This window comes from Diabrotica virgifera, chromosome 9, assembly GCF_917563875.1.
Source record: "Diabrotica virgifera virgifera chromosome 9, PGI_DIABVI_V3a".
NCBI classification, from domain to species: Eukaryota; Metazoa; Arthropoda; class Insecta; order Coleoptera; family Chrysomelidae; genus Diabrotica; species Diabrotica virgifera.
This window is the reverse complement of record NC_065451.1, coordinates 65,325,138-65,352,368: the sequence shown is the minus strand read 5'-3', so window position 1 is coordinate 65,352,368 and position 27,231 is coordinate 65,325,138. Positions and strand designations below refer to the sequence as shown.

Here is a 27,231-nt window from a genome sequence, read left to right as displayed (position 1 = left end):
TATCGGTCATTCCAAACTCGCCTCCAAGAACACATTAGATACATCAGGCTACCATTAGCAGCAGGCCATTCACAATTTTCTACCCACATAATAGAGTCCGACCATGAATTTGATCCTGACACAGGGTTTGAAGTCTTACATTTTGGTAATAAAAGCCTAAAATTGAATAATTTAGAGCATCTTGAAATCCTAAAATCAATGAATGACCAATCCAGAATAACACTCAATTCACAATTAGCTCTAGAATTTATACCAGCATACTCAATATTAGCTACAAATCCTAGATAACAACTTTCATAATAACATTGGCAATAATACAAAGTACTCATGTGGTTGCATTCAATCTCAAAAATAGTTTCGTAACATGTTATTTAACAGTCTTGTAACAGTTCCCTTCTTATACCATTTCTACTGATAATACTATTTTCTTTATAATTGAACAAACATTTAATATTCACATTATCTGATGTAAAAATTCTGTATCAGTCAATAAGTTACTAATTAACACCCATTCAGTATAAAATAATACCAAACAACAGTAAATAAAGTAAAATTCCTACTAATTAGTTAAATTTGATCACACTTACCATATAGAGAACCCGTGGAACACGAGAAACATCCTTTAATATTTGAGCCATCCTCTACAATTCGTTTTACAGATTCCCATATAACAATCCAATATACATCAAGAAACCACATTACAGACATATTTTAGGTCATTGGAAATACCATACATAATTAATTCATAAACTGGATCGTCCATAAACTACTATCACATCTCTTGTATCCGATTATTTCATAATGTTCCTGCTGAATCTTATTTCAACCTCACTTTACATCAGAAATCTTCTTGTCAGGATAGAGCAACCTGAGTAGTATGTACTCCTAAAACTTTACAAAACAGTGAGCAAACAATTTGCCCAGTACTGCGTCCCAACGTATATGAGCCACTAAGATTTCGTCAACACGTGCAGCCGAACACGTGGACAAGATGTGATGTGTTCCCAATCCCAAATCCAAAAGAGAAAGAATACAAACGTAAGCGTGCTTCTACTCGTGGTTGACATACGTACTAGGATACATACGCATGCTCAATACGAATAGCAGGATGTCCAACTACAACGCGAGAAAAAAGAAACGTTTTTGAATTTATTTGTTAATGATTAGTTATAACATTTAGTTGATTAATTAATTAATTGATGAATAAACAATACATAGAAATGGGTTTGAGAAAAAATAAAAGTAAATAAATAAAAACATCACTCGGAAACAGACAGGTGTATATATGTGTAGATTAGATTTGTTCTGATAACCCTTATGTACAAATAAGAAAATAAAAGCACTAAAATACATAGCAATTGTACAAACAACTGTAAACATATAACACATAAAACCATATATCTACACATGCACACATATACACACACACACCACACACACACATACAGATACATACGAACACACACATACGCATATGACGTAAGATATAAATATAAATAAAACAACATATAAATGTATATACAGGGCGGTCAACTTATATCTACAAATACAAAACACACACACACACACACACACACACACACACACACACACACACACACACACACACACACACACACACACACACACACACACACACACACACACACACACACACACACACACACGCACACACACACACACACACACACACACACACACACACACACACACACACACACACACACACACACACACACACACACACACACACACACACACACACACACACACACACACACACACACACACACACACACACACACACACACACACACACACACACACACACACACACACACACACACACACACACACACACACACACACACACACACACACACACACACACACACACACACACACACACACACACACACACACACACACACACACACACACACACACACACACACACACACACACACACACACACACACACACACACACACACACACACACACACACACACACACACACACACACACACACACACACACACACACACACACACACACACACACACACACACACACACACACACACACACACACACACACACACACACACACACACACACACACACACACACACACACACACACACACACACACACACACACACACACACACACACACACACACACACACACACACACACACACACACACACACACACACACACACACACACACACACACACACACACACACACACACACACACACACACACACACACACACACACACACACACACACACACACACACACACACACACACACACACACACACACACACACACACACACACACACACGCACACACACCTATATATATAATAGTAGATATAAAATGAAAAAATTACATATAGTTTTCAAAAGTGGAACTTTTCCAAGTTCCACATTGAACACAACTTACAATATAAGAGACTAATGCCCGGTTGCACCAACAGATCTTAAGCTTAAGTCGAGAATATCATAAGAATTAATATAATATAGTTATAATATATTACAATAAGAATACCATAATATAATAATAGATATAATTGATAATAAGGTAAGAATCTAAAATTATGGTGCAACGTAAGTGATACTCAAGGAGGCCCTATCTATAAGTAGAGCTTAGCTAATCTGGAACTTAAGATCTGTTGGTGCAACCAGGCATTAAGGTTGTTTGATCGATCAACTACCCTTATGGGAGCTGGTGACTGCGTGTACATCTTTAGCTGTGGAACAGTTTCAATGGCTGTTATGTAAGTACATACCAATTACTAATAACTTTATATTATGTCTTTTGATCGCATACTATCTTGTCACAACTCCATCATCCCTTAACTAGTTGAGGAATGATGGTAGTATATATATTAAAATTATATACCAAGCAATTTTCATCAGATTGGTAGCTCCCAATGACAATAGGTCTCATTTTTACATAATATGGAAGGTTGAGTTCAATACTACACAGTTGCTTGGCTTCATGGTGTGTGATTAAAACCAAGACAAAGTTGTTTTTAAGTTTTATATATATGTGTACATGTCTCTCGTTTTGTGTTTTTTAGCTTGTAGTTTGTATTGAGAATACTTTTTTGTACTGGGCCTGATGATGAGTCATATATTGTAAGACTCGAAACCGGTTGCCCCACGATTATGTAACAACTAATAAAAATACAAACTAAAGATTGCGAGTATTGACTCAATTACCATATCCAATTGTATAATGGACTCGCATTGGCAACCCTTTCATCATTTGCAATGGGAACAATTGAACCGACCAACTATCCAACTAACGGACTTCCAACACATATAGATATAGTAGTGGCAAGAAACATAGAAATGCAAACGGAACTACAAACAATAAACGAAGGTACAGTAGGCTACACCCCAATACTACTAGAACTAGGAACGTGGGAAGAAGAAACCGTCACAAAAAGAACAAAAAAGAGGACAAAATAGACAAACTTCAAACGACTAGTTAGCCAAGGGATAAACACCGTTCCAGTAATAAATAGTCCGAGAGACATCGAAGAAAAAGTCCTAGAGTTGGAAAGAATAATTCAAGAGGCACTAAGAAACAGCACAACAGAAGAAGAAATCGAAGTACAGACAGGAAGGTTCAAAAATATTACACAAGAAATAAAAGACATGATTCGGGAAAAGAACAGAGCCAGACAAAGAGCCAGAAGAACAGGACAACAAGCGGATAAAAATAGAGCAAACTGACTAATAATAGACGTCAAAACCGCACTAAACGAACATCGAATTGAAACGTGGAATAATTACATACAAGAGATGGACGAAGGAGCGCCAAATATGAAAAACATTTGGAAATTACAAAGAATACTACGCAACGATAGAAAACCCATCCCACCACTACACGGCGAAAACGGTATAGTGTATACTATAGACGAAAAGCAGAAGTAATGAAGTCCACCCTAGAAAGAGAATGCAGGCTAAATTTCCGCCAAGAAGAGGACGTGGACTTCATAGAAGAAGTAGAAAATCAAAGAAACAGGCCAGACGAACCAGAAGAAGATATCCCTCCAACATCACCAGCACAGATAAATGTACGTATTAAAAAGTGTTCACCAAAAAAAGCACCAGGCCCAGACAATATAACGAACAGAGCTTTAAAATATCTACCTGCGAGAGCTATAGTATACTTAACGAATATAATAAATGGCATATTAAGATTCAAAAAATTCCCGAATCGATGGAAAGAGGCCCATGTCATAATGATACCTAAACCTGGTAAGGACAACACATTTCCGCAAAACTACAGGCCGATAAGCTTACTTCCAGCAATCAGTAAGATAACGGAAAGAATAATCCTAAGCCGCTTACAAGCCGAAACGAACAGGCTAGAAATCATCCCAGAAGCCCAGTTCGGTTTCAGAGCAGAACACTCCAGCGAGCTACAAGTACTCAGAGTAACAGAGTACATAGCAGCTGGACTAAACGATAAGCAATACATAGGGACAGCATTCCTGGATGTAAGCAAAGCCTTCGATAGAGTCTGACATAAAGGCCTAATATATAAAATGCGAGAATATGGATACGGTGAGGCAATGACGAGGTTGATCTCTTCGTACCTGAGCGGCAGGAGATTCAGAGTTCGGATAGGACAAGTCCTGTCGGAACTTGGAACTCCAGAAGCGGGGGTGCCACAGGGAGCAGTATTGTCACCCTTGTTGTATTCAATATTCACCGCGGACATACCAAGATCACACGGTACTATGCTAGGCCTTTATGCGGACGATACAGCAATAGCGGCCAAACATAGAGACAACAGTAGAGAATCTACAATCCGCACTAGAAGATGTAGAAGAATGGTGTACTAAGTGGAAAATCGCCATAAACGCGGAAAAAACACAAGCGGTAATGTTCAAAAAAGAAGAGAACAGTCAGGTGAACAGCTAAGGCTATTAGAAAATCCAATCGAGTGGAAAGACGAAGCTAAATACCTAGGAGTCACCTTAGATAAAGGCCTTACATTTAATAAACACGCAGAAACAACAGTAAATAAAGTCAACGCTGCGAGAGCGTCGATAAGAGGACTCATAGGTTGAAAAAGCAAATTAAAAATAAAAACGAAGATACGACTTATAAATAGCTTAATAATACCGATAATAACTTATGCATCTCTCGCATGGGGGCAAGTATGCATGACAACTAAAAAGAAAATTCAAGCGGCACCTAACAGAAGCCTAAGGGAAGCAGTCGACGTACGTCGACGTAGCAGAAAGATTCCTATTTAGAGAACTCAAACAAATCAGAGTAATTGACACTATAAAAGAAAGAGCGAGGACAAAATTCCCTGAACTAGAAAATCATCCAAGTCCAATATTGCGAGAGATGCTTAGGTACGACGCTTTCCACCGATGGAAACACAAAAGACCTAAACAACAGATAGCTGAATAAAGGTACAGAAAAAACGACAAAGCAGACGGTTCGTAGCTCTACACAAAACAAAACGAGAAAAATCACAGGTAAGACTCACAAACTAAGACATATTTTTTATTAAAAAATAACAACAAATGGGACCAGGCCTTAAGCCTGGGACCCAAGCAAGCAAAAACAGTACCGCGGACAAATCACCAGTAGTCAAAGGCTAAAAGCGCATCACGCTGGCCTAGTTTTCAAAACCGATTAGGACACCACATTGGGATCTTATTACCCAGGATTCCCATGTGAAGAGCATTTGGCTGATAGTTGTGCCTCCATCGCGCATCAGCGTGCTATGGGGGGGAAAGGGAAGGCCTGGAGCATTGGAGCGGGGTGGAGTGACTCCTGCCATAGGCACGGGTTAAAACAACTCGCTCCAATGAATTGTTACACCCGAACGTAATTTTTTTAAAGGGTGAACAAGTCTCACGGGTCGGGTTGAATCATAATGCTTGCTTGCTTTAGGCAGCAGTTTTTAGTAGTTTTTAGTAGTTCGGTGCCGGTCACCGAAGAGACTAGACGTGTAGCGGAGCAGAAGCACCGCTAAAAGAAAAGGAGTCAGCTTGACTAGCTGGTCTTATTAGACCACCGTGATTGTAAGACACGGTTTCGAATCAAGCGCTCTAATTCTCAGGCCAGAAAAGAGGCAAAAGCTAGTTCATTAGATGCAGTGATGCAACTTAGACAGTTGTTTTTTAATCGACTTTCTGAGACACTGTAGCTATTAACTAGCAAGCAGAAAAAGAAAACGGGCTCTCGGTGAGCCCGTCGGGATACCTACTGTGCTCCGTAAGGGAAGGGTGTGATTTAAAACATTACACTTCGACACTGCAAGGTGTAGTTTTTCAGAATTCTACATCGTGCAGCTCCGGCCCCTTGGCGAGTAGGTTGAGACAGCAAGAGGATCCCAAATCCAGTTCTGTCTGGATTTGAGAACAACCGCGAATTGTCTAGGGTAGCCTACCCTAAACCGTGCTGGCAACGGGCCAGACGGCGACAAAAAAGGCTCATCTAAAAGAGGATTTTCGCCCCAACAACATGTCTGACGGTGCTAAGTCACTGTTATACCAATTCCATCCCTATGCAGATTCACGTAAAGTGGATTACCTTTTTCAGGGATTAGAATCAGACGAAGACGTCCAAAGAATTATGAGGACACAAGTGACATTAAGCGGCGGAGGAGGAAAATTCAGAGAACCAGAAAGACCGAAAAAGAAAAGCAAAGGAAAAAAGGAAACTGAAAAAGAGGACACTACTACTGACGAAGAAGCGACGAACACAAGTCACCGAAAATACGAGGAAGTAATGGACCACGAGACAGCAAAAAAATCAGCCACGAAGAGGCTGAGAACAACCGCACTAACAAACGCATATTACAGTAAAGGGGTGAGTGCATCCAAAGTATATTTTATTGTGGTTTTTCAATTATTTACGACTGTACATATAAGTATCGAGTGATACCTATTATTATAAAAACAATAATTGTCTGCTATAGTCGTACTTGTACCTGTAGCTTATAGAACCAGAATTTTAGAAGTCATTACCAGTTATCAAGTATTAGGCCAGTCAAGTTTCAGAATCCCAATAAAGATGAACAAATGTCCAAATTGTAAGTTGTCGATTGTTGACAATAAGAATGCGCTTAATTGTATGTCGTGCAATTTACCGATTCATATTCAATGCCTAGATATTGCACAGGAAGAGGTTATAAGAATAACTAGGGCAAAATCAAAGTCATTAAGAATCGTCTGTAACACTTGCTGTACATTCGAAGATAAGTTCAATAAATTGACTCATTTAATTTCTAAGTTGTCTGACAGATTTGCATCGATTGAGGAGCGTCTTGGGGTCTTGGAACAATCTTCAAAAACTAGTCCGATGGAGTTCGAGGACTGTGTTCAGGAATCAATTGCTCGTCATCAGAAATCGTTTAACCTAATTTTGTATAATCTACCAGAACCAGAAGGTGATGATAAGGAGGCGGAGGATGTATCCACTGTTTCCACGATTATAGATACAATAAAACCGCGAAATCCTTCATTTGCGTCCGTTTTTAGAATTGGAAAATTTAGCAATAAGCCTAGGCCAGTAAAGGTTAAATTTTTCGATAATGATAGTCCTTTGTTTATGTTACGAAATAAGAGGAGGTTGCTAGGTACCCAATTTTCTAGAGTTATTTTAAAGGATGATTTAACCAAATATCAGATTAACTATTTGCATAAAGTGCGAGAGGAACTGGAAAAACGAAAAATACTTGATAAGGATCTAACAATAAAGTATATTAATAAGGTTCCAACCATTGTTAGTACTAACCCCTTCGCAAAAAACGAATAAAGTTGACAACAATAAATATTTTTTTATAATAATGTTGCTTCTTTACATGCTAAGTTTGCTGATGTTTTGTCATTTTCATCTTCTAATCCCGATATTCATATGTTATCATTTTTTATGAAAATAGTTGTTATAAAATGTAAAGGATATATTTTATGTTTTCTCTTCATGAAAAAAAAAATTTTGTAATCTTTATGTATACTTTCTAATTTTTGTATCTTTTTTTTAAATTTGCTATTTTTGTAAGAACTTTTGTAAAAGCCAATACTTTTGAATATTTATTTATTTATTTTGTAAGAATATTTATTTTGTGAATATTATGAATTTTATTTATTTTGTAAGAATTTGTTTTGTTATATTATTTAGTTTAAGACCTACAATTATTTTGTATTTTGAGCCACATAAGCTTTGCTTTGCCTCGATATTATTGTATAATAATAATAATAATAATAATAATAATCACCTGTGGGAGTTTTTTGTCAGTTCTTCTATCAGGCGCGGCCCCCTGCGAATGGGGGATGCTTTCTGGGTATTCGTAGCGCCAATACCCAGAGAGTAGCAGAGATACTTGCCGTGGAACAAAAACTGACACCTGGCAGTAGGTATAAAATGCACACCCATGAGAATGGAGAATAATAATTTATGTTTAGGATCGCTGCCTGGGGATTAAACTCCACTGACTCAGGTTTTAGCATTAAAAGCAATAATACTGTAGTAGCGAAGCTCAATCATCTGTTGTATATGGATGATTTGAAAGTAATGGCTTCCACTCGAGAACACCTAGAAGAGATGCTAAAAACTGTAGAAACATTCTCTAATGATATTAGTATGCAGTTCGGTCTAGACAAGTGCCGTGTTTTGAATATAGTCAGAGGAAAGGTACAGCCCGGTGGATTCGATATGCAAAATGGCCAGAACATCCAGGCCATGGGCGATAACGATATGTACAAATATCTTGGAGTAAAGCAGGCGCGGAAAATTGACCATAAGCAAATGAAAACTGAGATAACTACTGAGTTTATAAGAAGGGTAAAACAGCTACTTCGTTCACAGCTTAACAGTAAAAATTTGTTTAAGGCACTGAACACCTACGCTTGTTCCGCGCTTAGCTATTCATTTGGTATTGTTAAGTGGACAAAAACGGATATAGAAAATCTTCAGCGAAAAGTACGAACACACCTCACAAAGGCACAAAAACACCACCCTAAAAGTGCAGTAGAACGAACGACATTACCCCGGTATTTAGGAGGAAGAGGACTTATGGATATAGGTGAGCAATTAGATAAACAGATTGCTAATTTAAGAACTTATTTTCAGATGCAGGCTGAGACATCTACTCTACACCGCGCAATTTGCGCAGTAGATGACACAACACCGGTCAAATTGAGGGAACCAGAAATGCGCATAAACCACCTTACTAAGGACGAAAAACTGCGCACCTGGATGGGTAAACCTCTGCACGGGCGACATCCCAATGAAGTTAGCCAAGACTATGTCGACAATATAGCGTCGAACTATTGGTTGACATCAGGAAAGATGTTCCCTGAAACGGAGGGTTCATTACTGGCCATTCAGGATCAGGTTATACCAACCAGAAATTACCTGAAATATATCGTCAAAGACCCTCAGGTTCAAAACGACAGATGCCGATATGGATGTCAAGCCCAAGAAACCATCCAACATATTACAGGGGGCTGCCAGGCATTTGCTGCAACTGAATACAAGGAACGGCATGACGCAGTGGGAAAAATCCTTCATCAAGAGATAGCTAACAAGCTGGGACTTCTCCAAACGGACCATCTCCCATATTATCAATACGTTCCTGAGAGTATGCTTGAGGATGGCAACTACAAGCTATACTGGGACCGCAGTGTGCTCACAGACCAAACAGTGGCACATAATAGACCAGATCTCGTACTAGTTAATAAATTAACAAGACAAACAACACTAATTGATGTGGCGATACCTAACAACAATAATTTACGTAGTAAATTTACTGAAAAGATCGCCAAGTATAGAGATCTGGAAATTCAAATACGGAGACAATGGAGAATGCAAAGTACGCAGACGATACCTATTGTTATGTCTACTACTGGAGTCATTCCGAAGACCCTCCTCGAAAGCATAAAAAAGCTGGGTCTCAATGAACATATTTATAAGACCATGCAGAAAGCTGTACTACTTGCGACGGCCAGAAGTGTAAGAAAATTTTTGGGAGATACACCTGCATTCCAAGTCACCTAGGGCTCGATAACACGGAAAGAGTCCCACCAGAGCTCAATCCTTTTGATACCGTAGGTATCTGGGATGAGTCAATTTTCCCCTCAGAGGGAGTGTGAGCCGTATGGCTAAATCTGGATAATAATAATCACCTGTGGGAGTTTTTTGTCAGTTCTTCTATCAGGCGCGGCCCCCTGCGAATGGGGGATGCTTTCTGGGTATTCGTAGCGCCAATACCCAGAGAGTAGCAGAGATACTTGCCGTGGAACAAAAACTGACACCTGGCAGTAGGTATAAAATGCACACCCATGAGAATGGAGAATAATAATTTATGTTTAGGATCGCTGCCTGGGGATCGCCAGGGCACGTCTGGAGCCGGCGCTGGACGTGACAGCATGCGGGACGTCGGTGGCAGGGTGTTGAGGAGGCGGGCCCCTGTCATACAATCAGCTACAGCCCAACCACAACCACAACCACAAGCGAGCCAAACAACAACAAGAGCTCCACCCGCCGAAGGTGCTGCGCTGGATCATCAGCCGGCGCTCACTCAAGCGGGACGACCGAGGCAGCGCATGAAATGGACTGTGTCCATTAATGAAAATATTTTGCGCTTCTACTACAAGGTGACAAACCTCGGTCAAGAAACAATCGGCTACCGACAACAGTTGTATGCCGAATTTTGCAGGACGTACCCAGATATTCAAGTATCGGAGCAACGAGTATCAGACCAATACCGGGTAATTATAAGAAACAACCTTATCCCAGAGACTAGACGCAATACCATCAGAAGCGAAGTCGAACGGGAGATTCATAACAATATTGTAATTGAAGATCAAGTCCCCAATGAAGTTCATGAGCAGATTCCTGAGCTTGCCATACAAGAAACTCAACCTGACAATACAGAGCAGGAAAACAACGAGCTACATGATAACCTAGTAAGCGAAATGGCACGTGCTGTACAAGAGTTTAATGGAACAAACCCACTTAGCAGACCACCGCTACCACGAATAAACTCTTGTAAGAGACTAGGTGTGCTATTACAAATTGTGAACACTGAAGTCCTACCCAATTATGTCGTAGAAGCCCACACATTAGAGTATCTGCACATGCTAATCTACTGTGCAGCAACAGCAATTGCTAATGTAATGGGCATTAAGATCAGAACACGACGGGGTACTAATAACGGAAGGACTGGTAGCAGAATTGCACCCTGGGAAAAAAGACTGCTCGGAAAGATTGAATTACTGCGTAGGGATATTGGTCAAGTCACAGAATATATACGAGGTGTAAGAAGTACAAGAGTCATCAGAAGAGCTGAAGAAATAATACGGAATACTCCCAGACACTCAAGATTCGATCCAGAAAACAACACAGCCCAACAGTGCCTAGATACATTAAAACAAAGACTCTCAGTTTATTCAGGACGACTAAGAAGGTACAAAGTGAGTAACAACCGAAAATCCGACAATGCCCTTTTTGAGACTGCTGAGAAGGCGTTCTATCGAAAACTCAATTCCACCGTAGACAATCTCGATAAGTCTTACCCAAGCCAAGAAGAAATTCATGAGTTTTGGGGAAATCAACTTTCCACACCAGCTTCTCTTAACAACAATGCTGGATGGATAGAAGATACGGCACAGAACTGCCAACACTACACTACTACTCTCTACGAACCCTTCACCACTGAAGAAGTCTCAAATATCATCAAAGAGCTTCATAACTGGAAATCACCTGGACCAGACGGAGTTCAAAACTTTTGGCTCAAGAAGTTTTGGAGTACTCATGAATGCTTATCAACACTAATTAATCATGTTATTTCTAATCCGCAGGATATACCATCATTCCTAACTCAGGGAACCACTTATTTAATACCGAAGGATCAAAATAACACCCAAGATCCAGCAAAATATCGCCCAATTACTTGTCTTCCAACTTTGTATAAATTGGTCACATCCTGTGTAGCCCGGCGTATCTACCAACACTGTGCTCTGAACAATATCATAGAGCCTCAACAGAAAGGATGCGCTAAGGGTTCCATGGGTTGCAAAGAACAACTTATCATCGACTCAGTCATTTCTAATCAAGCATATTCCAAAAAGAGGAACCTATTTACTGCTTTTATTGATTACAAGAAGGCCTTTGATTCAGTGCCGCATGAATGGCTTATAGATATATTGAGAATATATAAAGTCGATGATAATATAGTGACCTTTTTACAACATATAATGACAGAGTGGAAAACTAGAATTCACCTTCAAATACCTGGTGAAAGTAACATCGAAACTGAAAATATCGCAATCAGCCGGGGCCTGTTTCAAGGAGATTCGTTGAGTCCTCTGTGGTTCTGTCTAGCTATGAACCCACTATCTCAGCTATTGAACTCCACAGATGCAGGTTTTAGCATCAAAAATAACAACAATGTGGTGGCGAAGCTTAATCATTTATTGTACATGGATGATTTGAAATTAATGGCTTCCACTCGAGACCAACTCGACGAGATGCTAAAAACTGTAGAAACTTTTTCTAATGATATTAGTATGCACTTTGGACTAGACAAGTGCCGTATTTTAAATATAGTCAGAGGAAAAGTACAGCTCGGAGGATTCGATATGCAAAATGGCCAGAACATCGAGGCCATGGGTGAAAACGATATGTATAAATATCTTGGAGTAAAGCAGGCGCGGAAAATTGACCATAAACAAATGAAAACAGAGATAACTACTGAGTTTATACGAAGGGTAAAACAGCTGCTTCGCTCACACCTTAACAGTAGAAATTTGTTTAAGGCACTAAACACCTACGCATGTTCCGCGCTTAGCTACTCATTTGGTATTGTTAAGTGGACAAAAACAGATATAGATGCTCTTCAGCGAAAAGTGCGAACACACCTCACAAAGGCACAAAAACACCATCCTAAAAGTGCAGTAGAAAGAACAACATTACCACGGAATCTAGGAGGAAGAGGACTTATGGATATAGGTGAGCAATTAGATAAACAAATTGCTAATTTAAGAACTTATTTTCAGATGCAGGCTGAGACATCTACTCTTCATCGCGCTATCTGCGCAGTAGATGACACAACACCGATCAAACTGAGGGAACCAGAAATGCGCATAAACCACCTTACCAAGGACGAAAAAGTGCGCGCCTGGATGGGTAAACCTCTGCACGGGCGGCATCCCAATGAGGTCAGCCAAGATTACGTCGACAATATAGCGTCGAACTACTGGTTGACATCAGGAAAGATGTTCCCTGAAACGGAAGGTTCATTACTGGCCATTCAGGATCAGGTTATACCAACGAGAAATTACCTGAAATATATCATCAAAGACCCTCAGGTTCAAAACGACAGATGCCGATATGGATGTCAAGCCCAAGAAACCATCCAACATCTTACAGGGGGCTGCCAGGCATTTGCTGCAACTGAATACAAGGAACGGCATGACGCAGTGGGAAAAATCCTTCATCAAGAAATAGCTATCAAGCTGGGACTTCTCCAAACGGACCATCTCCCGTATTATCAATACGTCCCTGAGAGTATGCTTGAGGATGGCAACTACAAGCTATACTGGGACCGCACTGTGCTCACAGACCAAACAGTGGCACACAATAGACCAGATCTCGTACTAGTTAATAAATTAACAAGACAAACAACACTAATTGATGTGGCGATACCTAACAACAATAATCTACGTAGTAAATTCACTGAAAAGATCGCCAAGTACAGAGATCTAGAAATTCAAATACGAAGGCAATGGAGAATGCAAAGTACCCAGACGATACCGATTATCATGTCTACTACTGGAGTCATTCCGAAGACCCTCCTCGAAAGCATAAAAAAGCTGGGTCTGAATGAACATCTTTATAAGACCATGCAGAAAGCAGTACTACTCGCAACAGCCAGATGTGTACGGAAATTTTTGGGAGATACACCTGCATACCAAGTCACCTAGGGCTCGATAACACGGAAAGAGTCCCACCAGAGCTTAATCCTTTTGATACCGTAGGTATCTGGGATGAGTCAATTTTCCCCTTAGAGGGAGTGTGAGCCGTATGGCTAAATCTGGATAATAATAATAATAATTATAACCGCACTAAACGGCAGCGAAGATGAGAAAAATATGTTGGGTATAGTTAATTTGAAACAATATTAAAAAAAACAAATTTTCGATTAGAAGGATATAATTACATATTCGAACATAGTTTTTAATTCCAAACAACTTTACTTTATAAAAATTTTCGATATTGTGAAATATAAAGGTACTTTACTCTTGAGTGAAATTCATATTTTTTGACATACCTCGTACAAAATTAACAAAATTTGATATTTGATGGTTGCATCTACTGTTATATACGATGCAGAGTATTTTATAAAGAATAACTTTTTTTCGTAAAACTGATATTAAAAAAGTTATCAATAGATTCCAAGTTACGCAGACAACCTGTATAAGAGCTAAAAAAAATTTTTTGTTGAACATTTATTATTGTTGAAGCTTATTATTAAATGTATTTTAGGTAAGTTTTACAGAAAAAAGTTTTGATCACTCTGTATATACATTTTTTCAGCTGGTAATTTTCGGTTTTTGTATTACATTTTTATTATCTTTCTTAGTTTTCTCAAAAACAAATTGTTTATTTCATTTTTAAACTAAAATAATTCAGTGTTTTTTAAGATTACATCCTAACGAGAGTGTTCACTTATACCACAGACGACTACAACAAAGTAAAGGAAAACTTAATAGCGCAAAAACAAGGTTTCCACACGTACGCAAAGAAGGAAGAAATTACTAAGATAATCATGAGAGCAGCCCCAAGAATGGACATTAAAGAGATGACAGAAGAAATGAAGGACGCTGGAATTGATGCAAAAATATCTGCATTGAAACCAAAAAGCGGTCTGGATGGCAGTACGTATGTAATTCAGGTACCTAAATCTCAAGACCTAAAGGAGGTGAAAAAATTGACTGGCATACAGAACATTCGTGTATGGTGGGATACTTACAGTAGACCACAACGTGCTACGCAATGTTTTAATTGCCAGGCTTTTGGACACAGTGCCAGAAACTGTTTCCGTTCACCAAGGTGCATGAAATGCGCAGCAGATCATAGCACCAAAGTTTGTCCTTTGCCAAAAGGACAAATAAACAAGGTGAAGTGTTGTAACTGTGGCGAAAGCTTCCAACTACCAACTTTGCTCCAAATACCTGCAATACTTGGACTTCCAAGCTCAGAAAAAAGGAAGATACCAGCAAACAACAAGACGCCACCCATCAACATACAGGACTTCGACAAACGGAATGTCTTACGCCCAAACCACCAGGAACGCACCAACTCAACAACATCAGATGAACAACAGCCAAAAACAGGATGAAATTAACAATCTTTGGAATGAAATCAACGACATCTGCGACTACGACAGGATGATTCAACTTCTAAGGCAAATGAGGGACGAACTCAGAATGCACACGGATCTCAGAACAAGAGGAGAAATCTGCCAAATACGAAGCTCTCTACAATGGTAAATAAGAAGCTGAAGATACTCCAATTCAACATAGCCTCCCTAAGGCTAAGAACTAACGAACTACGGGAAATGGTAATACGGCACCAACCTGATGTTAGCTGCTTGTCTGAAACATTGTTTCAGACTACAACACAGCTTCCAAGGATTACCAACTACGATGGATACGGTAAAAATACACACAGAGAGGTAGCTATTTAGGCAAAAAAGGCTCGTCCAAAAGAGGATTTTCGCCCCACCAATATGTCTGACGGTGCTAAGTCACTGTCTTCCCAATTTCATCCCTATGCAGATTCACGTAAAGTGAATCTCAACCTTTTTCAGGGACTTGAATCTGACGATGACGTCCAAAGGATTAGGAGGACAACAGGAGGATTAGGTCATCTAAAAGAGGATTTTCGCCCCAACAACACGTCTGACGGTGCTAAGTCACTGTTATACCAATTCCATCCCTATGCAGATTCACGTAAAGTGGATTACCTTTTTCAGGGATTAGAATCAGACGAAGACGTTCAAAGAATTATGAGGACACAAGTGACATTAAGCGACGGAGGAGGAAAATTCAGAGAACCAGAAAGACCGAAAAAGAAAAGCAAAGGAAAAAAGGAAACTGAAAAAGAGGACACTACTACTGACATTACTACTGACGAAGAAGCGACGAACACAAGTCACCGAAAATACGAGGAAGTAATGGACCACGAGACAGCAAAAAAATCAGCCACGAAGAGGCTGAGAACAACCGCACTAAACGGCAGCGAAGATGAGAAAAATATGTTGGTTATAGTTAATTTGAAACAATATTAAAAAAAAACAAATTTTCGATAAGAAGGATATAATTACATATTCGAACATAGTTTTTAATTCCAAACATCTTTACTTTATAAAAATTTTCGATATTGTGAAATATAAAGGTACTTTCCTCTTGAGTGAAATACATATTTTTTACATACCTCGTACAAAATTAACAAAATTTCATATTTGATGGTTGCATCTACTGTTATATACGATGCAGAGTATTTTATAAAGAATAACTTTTTTTCGTAAAACTGATATTAAAAAAGTTATCAATAGATTCCAAGTTACGCAGACAACCTGTATAAGAGCTAAAAAAAATTTTTTGTTGAACATTTATTATTGTTGAAGCTTATTATTAAATGTATTTTAGGTAAGTTTTACAGAAAAAAGTTTTGATCACTCTGTATATACATTTTTTCAGCTGGTAATTTGCGGTTTTTGTATTACATTTTTGTTATCTTTCTTAGTTTTCTCAAAAAGAAATTGTTTATTTCATTTTTAAACTAAAATAATTCAATGTTTTTCAAGATTACATCCTAAGCTTTAAAAAATATCAAAAAAATTGTATTAGATTTATTCAAACTTGAGTAATACCGTCTTAAAGTGGTGGGAATTATGTAAAACTACGAGGTTTTCAAAAATTACATTTTTTGAGACATCGTATTATTTGAATTAAATTTTTGAGATTTTTTTTGAATGAAACATCGTTTAGTAAGATGATTGAGAGGCAAGTTGTGCAAATTCGAGAGTTCTATAAGTAAAATTGTATTAGTTACACATTTTTAAATCATTTTTAAACAAAATTCATGTAAGGCTCACTTTCCGCCCACACCGTACTTATGTCCATACATTTTATTTCTTTTTATTACAACCATAAGATAGCTTATTTCATCTTCTTTCATGTCCAATTTGTAAAATTTCTTTTGATCCATTAGTTAAAGAATTACATTTAAAAAACTCAACTGTTCACTTCTTCCAACGCTAGTTTACAGTGCGCCAATGTGTGTGAGAAGGGTGACTTTAGCGTTAAATAAAAAAATACAGAAGCTATAGATTTAATTTTAGAAAAATCTTTATATAAGGTTTTTTTGTAAAATTTTCTGAATTTTTCAATGGTCAAGTCAGTTTTTTTCTAAAAATTATATTTTCGGAGTTATTTAAAAAACATCTAACTTTGCTGTTCATTTGTTTAATAAAAAATGAAGCACCCACTTCTCGAGTAGAACTTTTTGATATGTTGTTTATTAAACATTTCTTAATGAAATTACAGAAAGTTTTATCTTGTTTGATTTTTTCCGAAGTGAAAATCTAAATGCACTCCCCTATAAGGCTAATCTAACCCTGCATGGTATTTTGCTATGCCTGTGCATATACAGTGCTAGTCAAAAGTCCGTACCCCCCCTCGTATCTTTTGAACGGTTAAACTTATAATAGTGAAATTAGGAGGGAGGAAATAAACGGATGTAGGCTTCTTAACCAATCATGACAGGTGACGTAATAGTGACAGATGACGTTACAGCGCCACTATGACAGATAATTTTAAATGGGACCTTATGGCAAGTGATACCTCGTTTGAAAGGTATTGAAAATACCTATTCAGTCATACTAATTTTGTTTGAGTTTAAGCTCATTTTGATGAATAAATAAAATAATATAAAATTGTAGTTTCGCATTTAATTAATAAAAATTCAAACCTCCGCCTATGATTACTTGTCAAAAAGGTTGACGTTGACGTAAAAACTACTAGAGAACTGAAAAACGTCAACTTTTTTGACAAAAAAACCATAGGCGGACATTTGAATTTTTATTAGTTAAATACGAAACTACAATGTTATATTTATTTAATTTATTTACCAAAATCAAAATCAACTTAAACCCAAAAAAATTAGTATGACTAGATAGGTATTTTCAATACCTTTCAAACGAGGTATCACTTGCCATAAGGTCCCATTTAAAATTATCTGTCATAGTGGCGCTGTAACGTCATCTGTCACTATTACGTCACCTGTCATGACTAGTTAAGAAGCCTATATCCGTTTATTTCCTCCCTCCAAATTCCACTATTATAAGTATAACCGTTCAAAAGATACGAGGGGGGGTACGGACTTTTGACTAGCACTGTATATACCAAGTACAAATTACAAATCTTAAAAGATGTTGACACGATAATGTTTGTAGAAAAAGCAATTCGAGTTGGAGTTGTCTCTGTTGCATAAATTAGAAGTCTAATCGCTGTTTTATATATTTTTATGTCGCTGTTTTTGACAGATCTGTCTTTTATACATGATTATTTTTATTTTAGATGGACGTAAACCTATTAAAATATGTCTCTATTGTAGACACATATAAGAAATCGATTATAACACTGCAAGATCTGGAACTTGGAAAAACAAACGCCATTTTATCTGCCAAAACTACCCCTAGTATATATGGAGAGGCGATACTCCTGGAATTAGATACCCATGTAACATTTTTACCACAAAGAGTAACAACTGAATAAAAGAAATTTGTTGAATTTTTCGAAGCATCCAAATACAGAGTAGGGTTTCCGTGGAATGGTAAATCGTGGAAAACGCCACCCTGCAATATCTTTTGAAATTGTACAGTTAAAAAGTTGGTAAGTTACTCTTTTAATATGAGTGGTAAAAATAGAAAATATAAAAAGTAATCAATGTACTTTATCTAAAGCGGATGAAACTATTAAATTGATTTAAGCTAACAAAACTGGAAAATTATCGTTAAAATTAATAAATCAATATATAAAAAAAGGTAATAAAGCTATCATGAAACGTGGTCATTTCGCCAAAATTCATGAACCGTAACGTACGTCCTCGAATGGGCGGAGCCTAACGCGTATGCGCCAAAACGTATAAAAGGAGTTAAAAATCTTCTTTAGGCAGCAATCAGTATCAGTAGGAGCGTTAGACGCTGAACAGTGCAGACGCGTACGGAGCTGTAGTACCGAGGAGAAGCCGAAGTAGTGGGGACGACTCGACTTGCTGATCTTTTCAGATCACCGTGAGTAAGACACGGTAAGCGGGAAGAGAAATCCACGCGCTTAGGCAAAAACCGAGAGGCAAAAGCGACATCTTTGGATGTGATTAACCGAGGGAATTTCATCTTTCATTGAGTTCTCTGGGAGGTCACAATCCAGGACTAGCCAGTGAAGAAGCGAGCGGGCCTTGTGCCTGTCGGGAGCTATCTGTGCCTCCGTAGGAAGGACAATGTAAGGTGTGGATATTTTTGTATTTCACATCGGACAGACCCGGACACCTGGGCCTGATAGCTGAGAAAACGCAAGTGGAACCCTCCCTAGCGCAAGTTAGGGCGTGAACAGCCGCGTAGGTCCCTGGGACGGCACCCAGAAATTGGATGAACAGCGGTTCATCCAACCGCAAAAAACAGAGTCTTCCAAGTAAGAAAATGTTGTCTTTAGAAAGCACTGAGCTTTCACCGAGCAATTCCGCTCATAATGTTGAAAAACCCACCTTACCCGAATCCCTCTCGAAGTCAGAGCATGAGTCGTCTGACGACAATGCTTCTGGCGACGAGTCCGCCCCTAGAGCCTCTTCCCCCAAGTCGGAGATGGAGGAAGAGTACTCTAGTTCTGAAGATGAATCTATGATCGACGATAAGTTCTCCGAAGAAGAAATCCAAGAGATTTATAAAGATCTGCCCCAGGTTACTGAAACCCCTCAGGTTTCTGAAATAACAAACCAAACCCGCGATTCCGAAACCCCTCAGGTTTCCAACCCCACGGAGTTCGACAAAGCGAACGCATACTCCCGGCGCATCGAGGAAAAGCAGTCCAACAAAAGACCGCGCAACCCCTCAAGCCCCACCCAAGAACAGCTGAAAAAAGCTAAAGACGTTGATGGCATGCAGCAAACAATAGAGGAATTGTTTGCTAAATTGCAAGAGAATGAGGTTGAAAGACGTCAGGATCAGGCAAGGCATAGCCAACAAATCGCTGAGCTAATGGATGAGCTGAAAAAGCTTAGGACCATGCTCGAGCAGAAAGATCAAGAAAATCGGGAACTAGTCGCACAGCTGGTGAAACTAACCGATAGATCTAATCCCACCCCAACCCCCTCAGAGCCAGAATCTGAACCCAACCTAGAAGTGGCAGAAATGGACACGGAAGAGGTTGTGGACTCAGGCAGTGAAAGCACCTATCGTTTTCCAAAATACAGGAAAAAGAAAGGTGCATGCAAAAAACCTATTCAAGAACCAGAACACGGCAAAAGCAGTGTTAAAGACGCCCAACCTGAGGCAAATAAAGCTGAGAGGATAAATGAGTCTACCCTAGCAAAATCTGACCTCAACTTAGAAGTGGCAATGATGGACACTGAAGTAGTTGAGGACTCAGGAGATGAAAATGCCTACCAATTCCCTAATTACAGGAAACGGAAAGGCAGAAAAGCCACAAACAAACGCGAATGCAATGACGACACCCAACCTGAGGCAGACAATGCTGAAAAGGTTAAAGAGCCGAAAAAGCGAAAAGCAAATCCTACTACTACTGATAATAATGGAACATCTCATCCTGCTGCGGTAGTAAACAAGCCCACTGGCGTTGGAGAAATCCAAATGGCCATAATTCAAGAGAGACAAGAAAAAGAAATGACAGATCGCTTAAGTCAACGTAGCACAAAAAAACAAAAATCAGCAGAGGTAGCCAACAAGGCTACGACCAGTCAAGCAGTGGTAGCAACTACGACCAAAAAACCACCAGCGATCATACTAAAGTCTGTAGGCGAAAGCCAAAGGATTTTAGCAACAGCGGCAAGCAAAGGCATAGGCTCCGTGAATAAATTCGCGAAGTCTGGAAGGTCGATAGTAATACAGACCAATGAAAGAGAAGGTTACCTTGGAATGCTCAAAGTCCTTGAAAACCACAGACCCAAAGTGGATTTCATAGCATATCCAATCGACGTAGAAACAAACAGGGCCAAGAGAAAAATAATTAGAGGGCTAAACACAGGCTTAAACCTAAGAGCGTTAGGTCAGGAAATACTAAAAGCCGGTGTTGAAGTTCGAGGACTGGAAAGAATGATTTCCAGGAAACCGGACAAGAAAGAACTACCACTTTACATCGTCACCATCGATGAAAAGGACGAAGAAAAAATGGCCAAAATAAGTAACCTCTCCTTCATGAAGGTCACCATCGAGGATGAATTTCGCACAAAAAAAGAAGTGCTGCAATGCTACAATTGCCAGAACTTCTACCACGGCTCAAGGTCTTGTCATTGCAGTTCGCGGTGTGTAAAGTGTGGAGAGGGCCACAAAACAGAAGACTGCACGAAAGATCGTGAGTCACCAGCAAAATGCGCAAACTGTGGAGAAGCGCACACAGCTAGCTACAGGGGATGCAAAAGAGCACCCCAAAACAGACCAAAGGTCCCAACACTCCCAAAAAGCAGACGTGCACCAAGTGCACCTGTTAAACCCAACATTAGCTATGCTGCAGCCACACAAGCCAAAGCTCCAACCACCAGAGCGCCCACAAGCGCCCCACAAAACCCCAATCAACAAGAACTTGTTAGCGTGATTAACGCCGCTATGGCAAATTTCGCTAACATGTTCCAAACTATGACTGTTGCCCTCGATGCGCTCAAACTCTCCAACACCCAGTAATGTTGAACAACCAGTTGGACGAACTTAAAATTGGGTCATGGAACTCGGGCGGGCTACGCTCGAAAATTAACACTTTAGACGAGTTTTCCAACAGACTCGATATAGATGTCATGGCACTGCAGGAAACCAAACTCACCGAGAGAGTGAAAACCAAGTTCCCGGGCTATGACATCTATAGAAATGACAGGACAGGGAGATCCGGTGGCACGGCCATTATGGTGAAAAAAGGAATTGAACACCATCAAGTTCCAACACCAGATGGCCTGGTCACCATGGAGGCTACCCTGGTGCGGATCAATGCGGCTAACCATACACTGAAAATTGCTTCGGTGTATGTGAGGCCGCTTGATCCAGTACTGGGAGAGGATCTCGATCTCATCCTGGACTCAGACGAGCCCACTGTGATTATCGGTGACTTAAACGCGAGGTCGCCCAACTGGTTCGACAGACTAACAAACTGCAATGGCAGACGGCTCTGTAACTATCTCGAAAACAAGCATAACACTATTGTAACTGGACCCACAGACCCAACATGCTTCCAGGGAGATAACATCCCAACACACTTAGACATTGCAATTCTTCACCATGTGGGACTACAACACGAGATAATAACGGCAAACGAAGGAGACTCCACGCATAACGTAATAGTTATGACACTTGGGGCAATAGATTTGAACCAAGTAGAACCACGTAAAAAGAAGATAATAAATTGGCAAAACTTCAGAAGAGAGATGAGTGAGAACATAGGGGATATACCCACAATAAATAACATAAATGAATTGGACGAAAGCATAATAAAACTAGAACAGACAATACAAAATGCAATGGAAGTTAGCACCAGAACCGAAAGCATAGCTACACAAAGAGGAAGATTCAGAGAAATATCTATTGAATTAAAAGAACTAATAAAAGAAAAGAACAGAAGAAGAAGAAGAGCACAACGAACTCGAAACAGAGAAGATAAAAGAATTGCAAATGAACTAGACAGGGAGGTCAAAAAACAGTTACAAGAGCACCGAAGCGAATGCTGGGACCAATATATCCAAAGCCTAAATCCAAATAAATCTGCATTCTGGAAAGTATCAGCAGTACTTAGAAACGATAGAAAACCGATCCCACCTCTACACGGAGAAACAGGAATCGTATATACAGACGAGGACAAAGCAGAGGCCATGAAAGATACACTAGAAACGAATTGTAAGAAAAATTTCCACCAAAGGGAAGATCTAGACTTCACCACAGAGGTCGAAAATAGTGCAAGAAGAATAAGAAGGAGAAAAGGCAGAATAGGCCTTGAACACACCACCCCAGAAGAAATAAGAAATATAATCAAATGGGCTAAGGCGAAAAAAGCACCAGGACCAGACAACATCACAAATAGGGCAATTAAAAACTTACCGACCAAATTAATAGTGTACATCACAAATATCATCAACGCAGTACTGAGACTAAGATACTTTCCAGATAGATGGAAAGAAGCCCACGTAATAATGATTGGAAAACCGGGGAAAAACGGGAGCTTTCCTCAAAACTACAGGCCAATAAGCCTGCTATCATCGATAAGCAAAATAGCTGAAAGAGTAATACTCAAAAGACTCCAAGAGGAAACCGAAAGGCTAGGAATACTCCCCGAAGCGCAATTCGGATTTAGATCAGAACATTCTTGCGAACTCCAAGTACTAAGACTGACAGAGTACATCACGAAAGGCTTCAACGAGAAAATGTACACAGCAGCTGCATTTCTCGACGTCAGTAAGGCATTTGACAGAGTCTGGCATGAGGGGCTAATCCACAAAATGAATGATTATGGGTACAGCGGGGCGATGACATGTCTTCTGGCTTCATACTTAGCCAACAGGAGGTTCAGAGTTCGGATAGGGGACACCCTGTCCGAAGTCGGAACCCCTGAGGCGGGTGTGCCGCAGGGAGCCGTGCTGTCACCTTATCTGTACACCATATACACGGCAGACACGCCTAAAAGTAACAGAACGATACTAAGCCTATACGCAGACGATACTGCTATAGCAGCAAGCAGCAGAGACCCAGACCTGGCAGCAAGACATGTACAAGGAGAACTAAACCGATTATCACGATGGTGCATAAAATGGAAGATTGCGCTAAATCCAGACAAAACTCAGGCCGTCATGTTTCGTAAAAGATGGGGAACACCCAACACAGAACTAAGCATGGACAATAACCAAATAGAATGGGAAAATGAAGCCAAATACTTAGGCGTAACGCTAGACAGAAAACTAACATTCACACAACACATAAAGCAAACAGTAAACAAAGCCAAAGTACTAAGGAAACAACTAGCCCCAATAATTGGGAGGAAAAGTAAATTAAATATAAAGACAAAACTGAGAACAGCCAATAGCATAATCCTGCCCACCCTAACATACGCATCAGCAGCTTGGGGACATACGTGCAAGTCCAACAGGAAAAAACTACAAATCAGTCAAAATCACATGATTAGAGAAGCCCTAAACGTGCCCAGATATGTACCACTGCGGTACATATACCGGGACACAGATCAGAGAAAGATCCTAAGGACCATGGATGAAAAAGCGTATGACATCTTCACGAACGCAAGAAACCACCCCAGTAGGTGGCTGAGGGAATTAACGGATTATGACGAAAACGTCAGAACGAAGCATAGACGGCCTAAACAGCAAATACAGGGATACAGGCAGGTCCCAGCAGAAGAACATGATGTCTGAGATAGTTACAGAGTAGTCTAACCCCAACGCGCGATAAAGGTAGAAAAAAAAAAAAAAAAAAAAAAAAAAAAAAAAAAAAAAAAAAAAAAAAAAAAAAGATCATGCTCTGGGGCCCAGTCGATGTTAGATGATTGGACGCCAGATCGTGCTCACCAAAAAAATACATAAAATATACTAACCCACAAAAAAAAAATATATAAAACTAACAAAAGACCCTTTATTGTCGCAACCATGTTAATACTAAGTATACTTTGAAGATTAGTGAACACTGACCGTACCCACTCGGCTCATACTCAACATTAAGGGTACAAGGGACCCCTCAGGTCACCTTGTACAAGCCATTTAGGCTTCAGGCCCTTAAGGCAGGTCGAATGAGAGACCTAACCATCGCGAAACTCTGAGCATCGAGACCATGGGCGTCGGCCATGGGCTCGGTGGCCAGACTCATTCGGGTGCCCAGCTGCCGAGGAGAACAAAATTTATTTTGCCAAATCGGCAGCTGGGTGACCGAGCTCACTACACGGTTTCCCCGCGGAGTGACATCAATCTAGGTTGATGTCCCTCCGCGAGGAAACACACTCTTAGGGACTTCAGTCCAAACTCATGTCAATACCAAAGTAGAATCAGTAATGTAAATAGGGAGAAAAGCTACACAGCTACCCCTACAGTGAGGTGGCCTAACCACAACCATGCTAAAGCGAAGGGTGCTTCTTTTTCCCAAATCACCCGACGCAAAGATCATAGCCTCCCCGCGTATGTCACACGTTGGGGAGGGGTGGAGGAAAAACCTGGGGGTCAGATAGGTACCGATCCAAAATGACTCGCTCTTTTGGGGCGTGACCGGTCTGATTTTCGGACATGTGGGTCCCGCTGATTAGCAGCGGTACACACATGTTCCTAGGGGGTGGGATGATCGGCGAGTGTGAGTGAGTGAGTGACTTTAGGCAGCAAGAGTTTTTTAGAGAGGAGTAGTATTAATAGTAGAGAGTACTTCGAGTGGGCGTGTACGAGCAACACGTTCGCAGAGTAGTCTATACTGTAATCGGCGCGTCGGGGTCTCGACCACGTGGTGAAGAATTTGTTGGAAAATTGTGAAATAAATGGCTTGCTGATCTTATTAGATCAACTGTGAGTAAGACAGTCGAGCAGGCCAATATTTCTCGATTGGAAAACGAAATAGAAGGAAAATCTGTATTCTTGATGTGACTAGCCCTGGAAACTTACATTCATTGAGTTTTCAAGGAGGTTACACTCCTAGATACAGATAGAGACGAAGCAAGCGGGCCTAGTGCCCTCGGGAAATAACTGTGCCTCCGCAGGAATGACACTGTAAGGAGTGGAATTATAGAAACCACTTCGTGCAGAAACGGCCACCTGGGTCAGTTATTGAGAACAGCAAGTGGAACCCTACTTATTGCAAATTAGGTAGTGAAACAACCGCGAAGGTCCCTGGGACGGCACCCAGAACTTGGTTTGGACAGCGGTCCAACCAAACGAAAAAAACAGATTCCTCTAAATAGCCAATCTTAAAATGTCGTTGGACAATCATTCGTCCACTGAGCTTCAAGCTTATGACTTTGTAGACATCACCCATTCTCAACCATCACCTATCCCAAGGACAGAGTCAGTGACTGACATAGACACCACTCCAGTCCATAACCCTCCCCAGAGTCCTAACCTGTCGTTAATAAATGAAGACTCTGAAATGAATGAAATAAACTCTGATATTTCTTGCGAAGATAGTATCAAGAAGGCCAACAGCTGGACGATTCTGATTGCTTCGCGGATGAAAGTAACCCCGCATCCCCTCAGGATAGCCAAATTAGTATGGATATACCCCCTCAGGGATCAAATAATGCATTAAAAACACTTCTAGACGCTGAGTACGACAGCAGAAGATGTGATGGAAAGAAACCGAATAAAAGGCCATGCAGCAGTCCAGCCACGGACAGAAATCAAGATGATCTGGCCATAACGGTCCAGAAATTAATGATACAGCTGGAAAAAAGAGATAAGGAGGCCAAAATAGAACAACAAGAATTCAAAGAAATGTAATGAAAAGACCCTATTTCGGTTACGCCAATGTCTTTATTTTACTAATCATCACAAAAATAATAATGCAACTTTTCCCAACATCCTTTAAATTAAACATTACTAATATTAAAGAATAAACAATAACAAATTTCCTTTGTTCAGGAAATATAATCACTTTAGATTTCATCAGAAGATTACAGTCAAAATATTTTTGTTTAACTACATTGATTAATTGCAACTAATTTCTCTAATTTCTTGTTTAAACTTCAATAAGAAAAGTAAATAAACTTTTGGACTCTTTCTGAATCTTATGAACTTTGCTCATTTAAATAATAGAAATATGAATTTTGGTAGGAACGCTAATGATCGAACAAATAATATGAAATACTTTTAATCCAAGAAAGGGGGATTATTCGGACTCAGTTCTTAATAGATAGTCAAGCTAACTAGATCAGTTTCCACCGCTAGACCGTAACGGATCGTAACGAGTTTCATAG

General features: G+C 39.8%; 1 protein-coding gene across 1 annotated transcript; it reads left to right on the top strand.

Moving 5' to 3' along the window:
- The first annotated feature begins 19,766 nt into the window (after positions 1-19,766).
- Positions 19,767-26,755, top strand: LOC126890975 (ABC transporter F family member 4-like). The gene is made up of 2 exons (XM_050660156.1): positions 19,767-20,897; positions 26,444-26,755. The coding sequence occupies exons 1-2, from the start codon at positions 19,767-19,769 to the stop codon at positions 26,753-26,755; spliced, it is 1,443 nt and encodes a 480-aa protein (XP_050516113.1).
- The last annotated feature ends 476 nt before the right edge of the window (positions 26,756-27,231 follow it).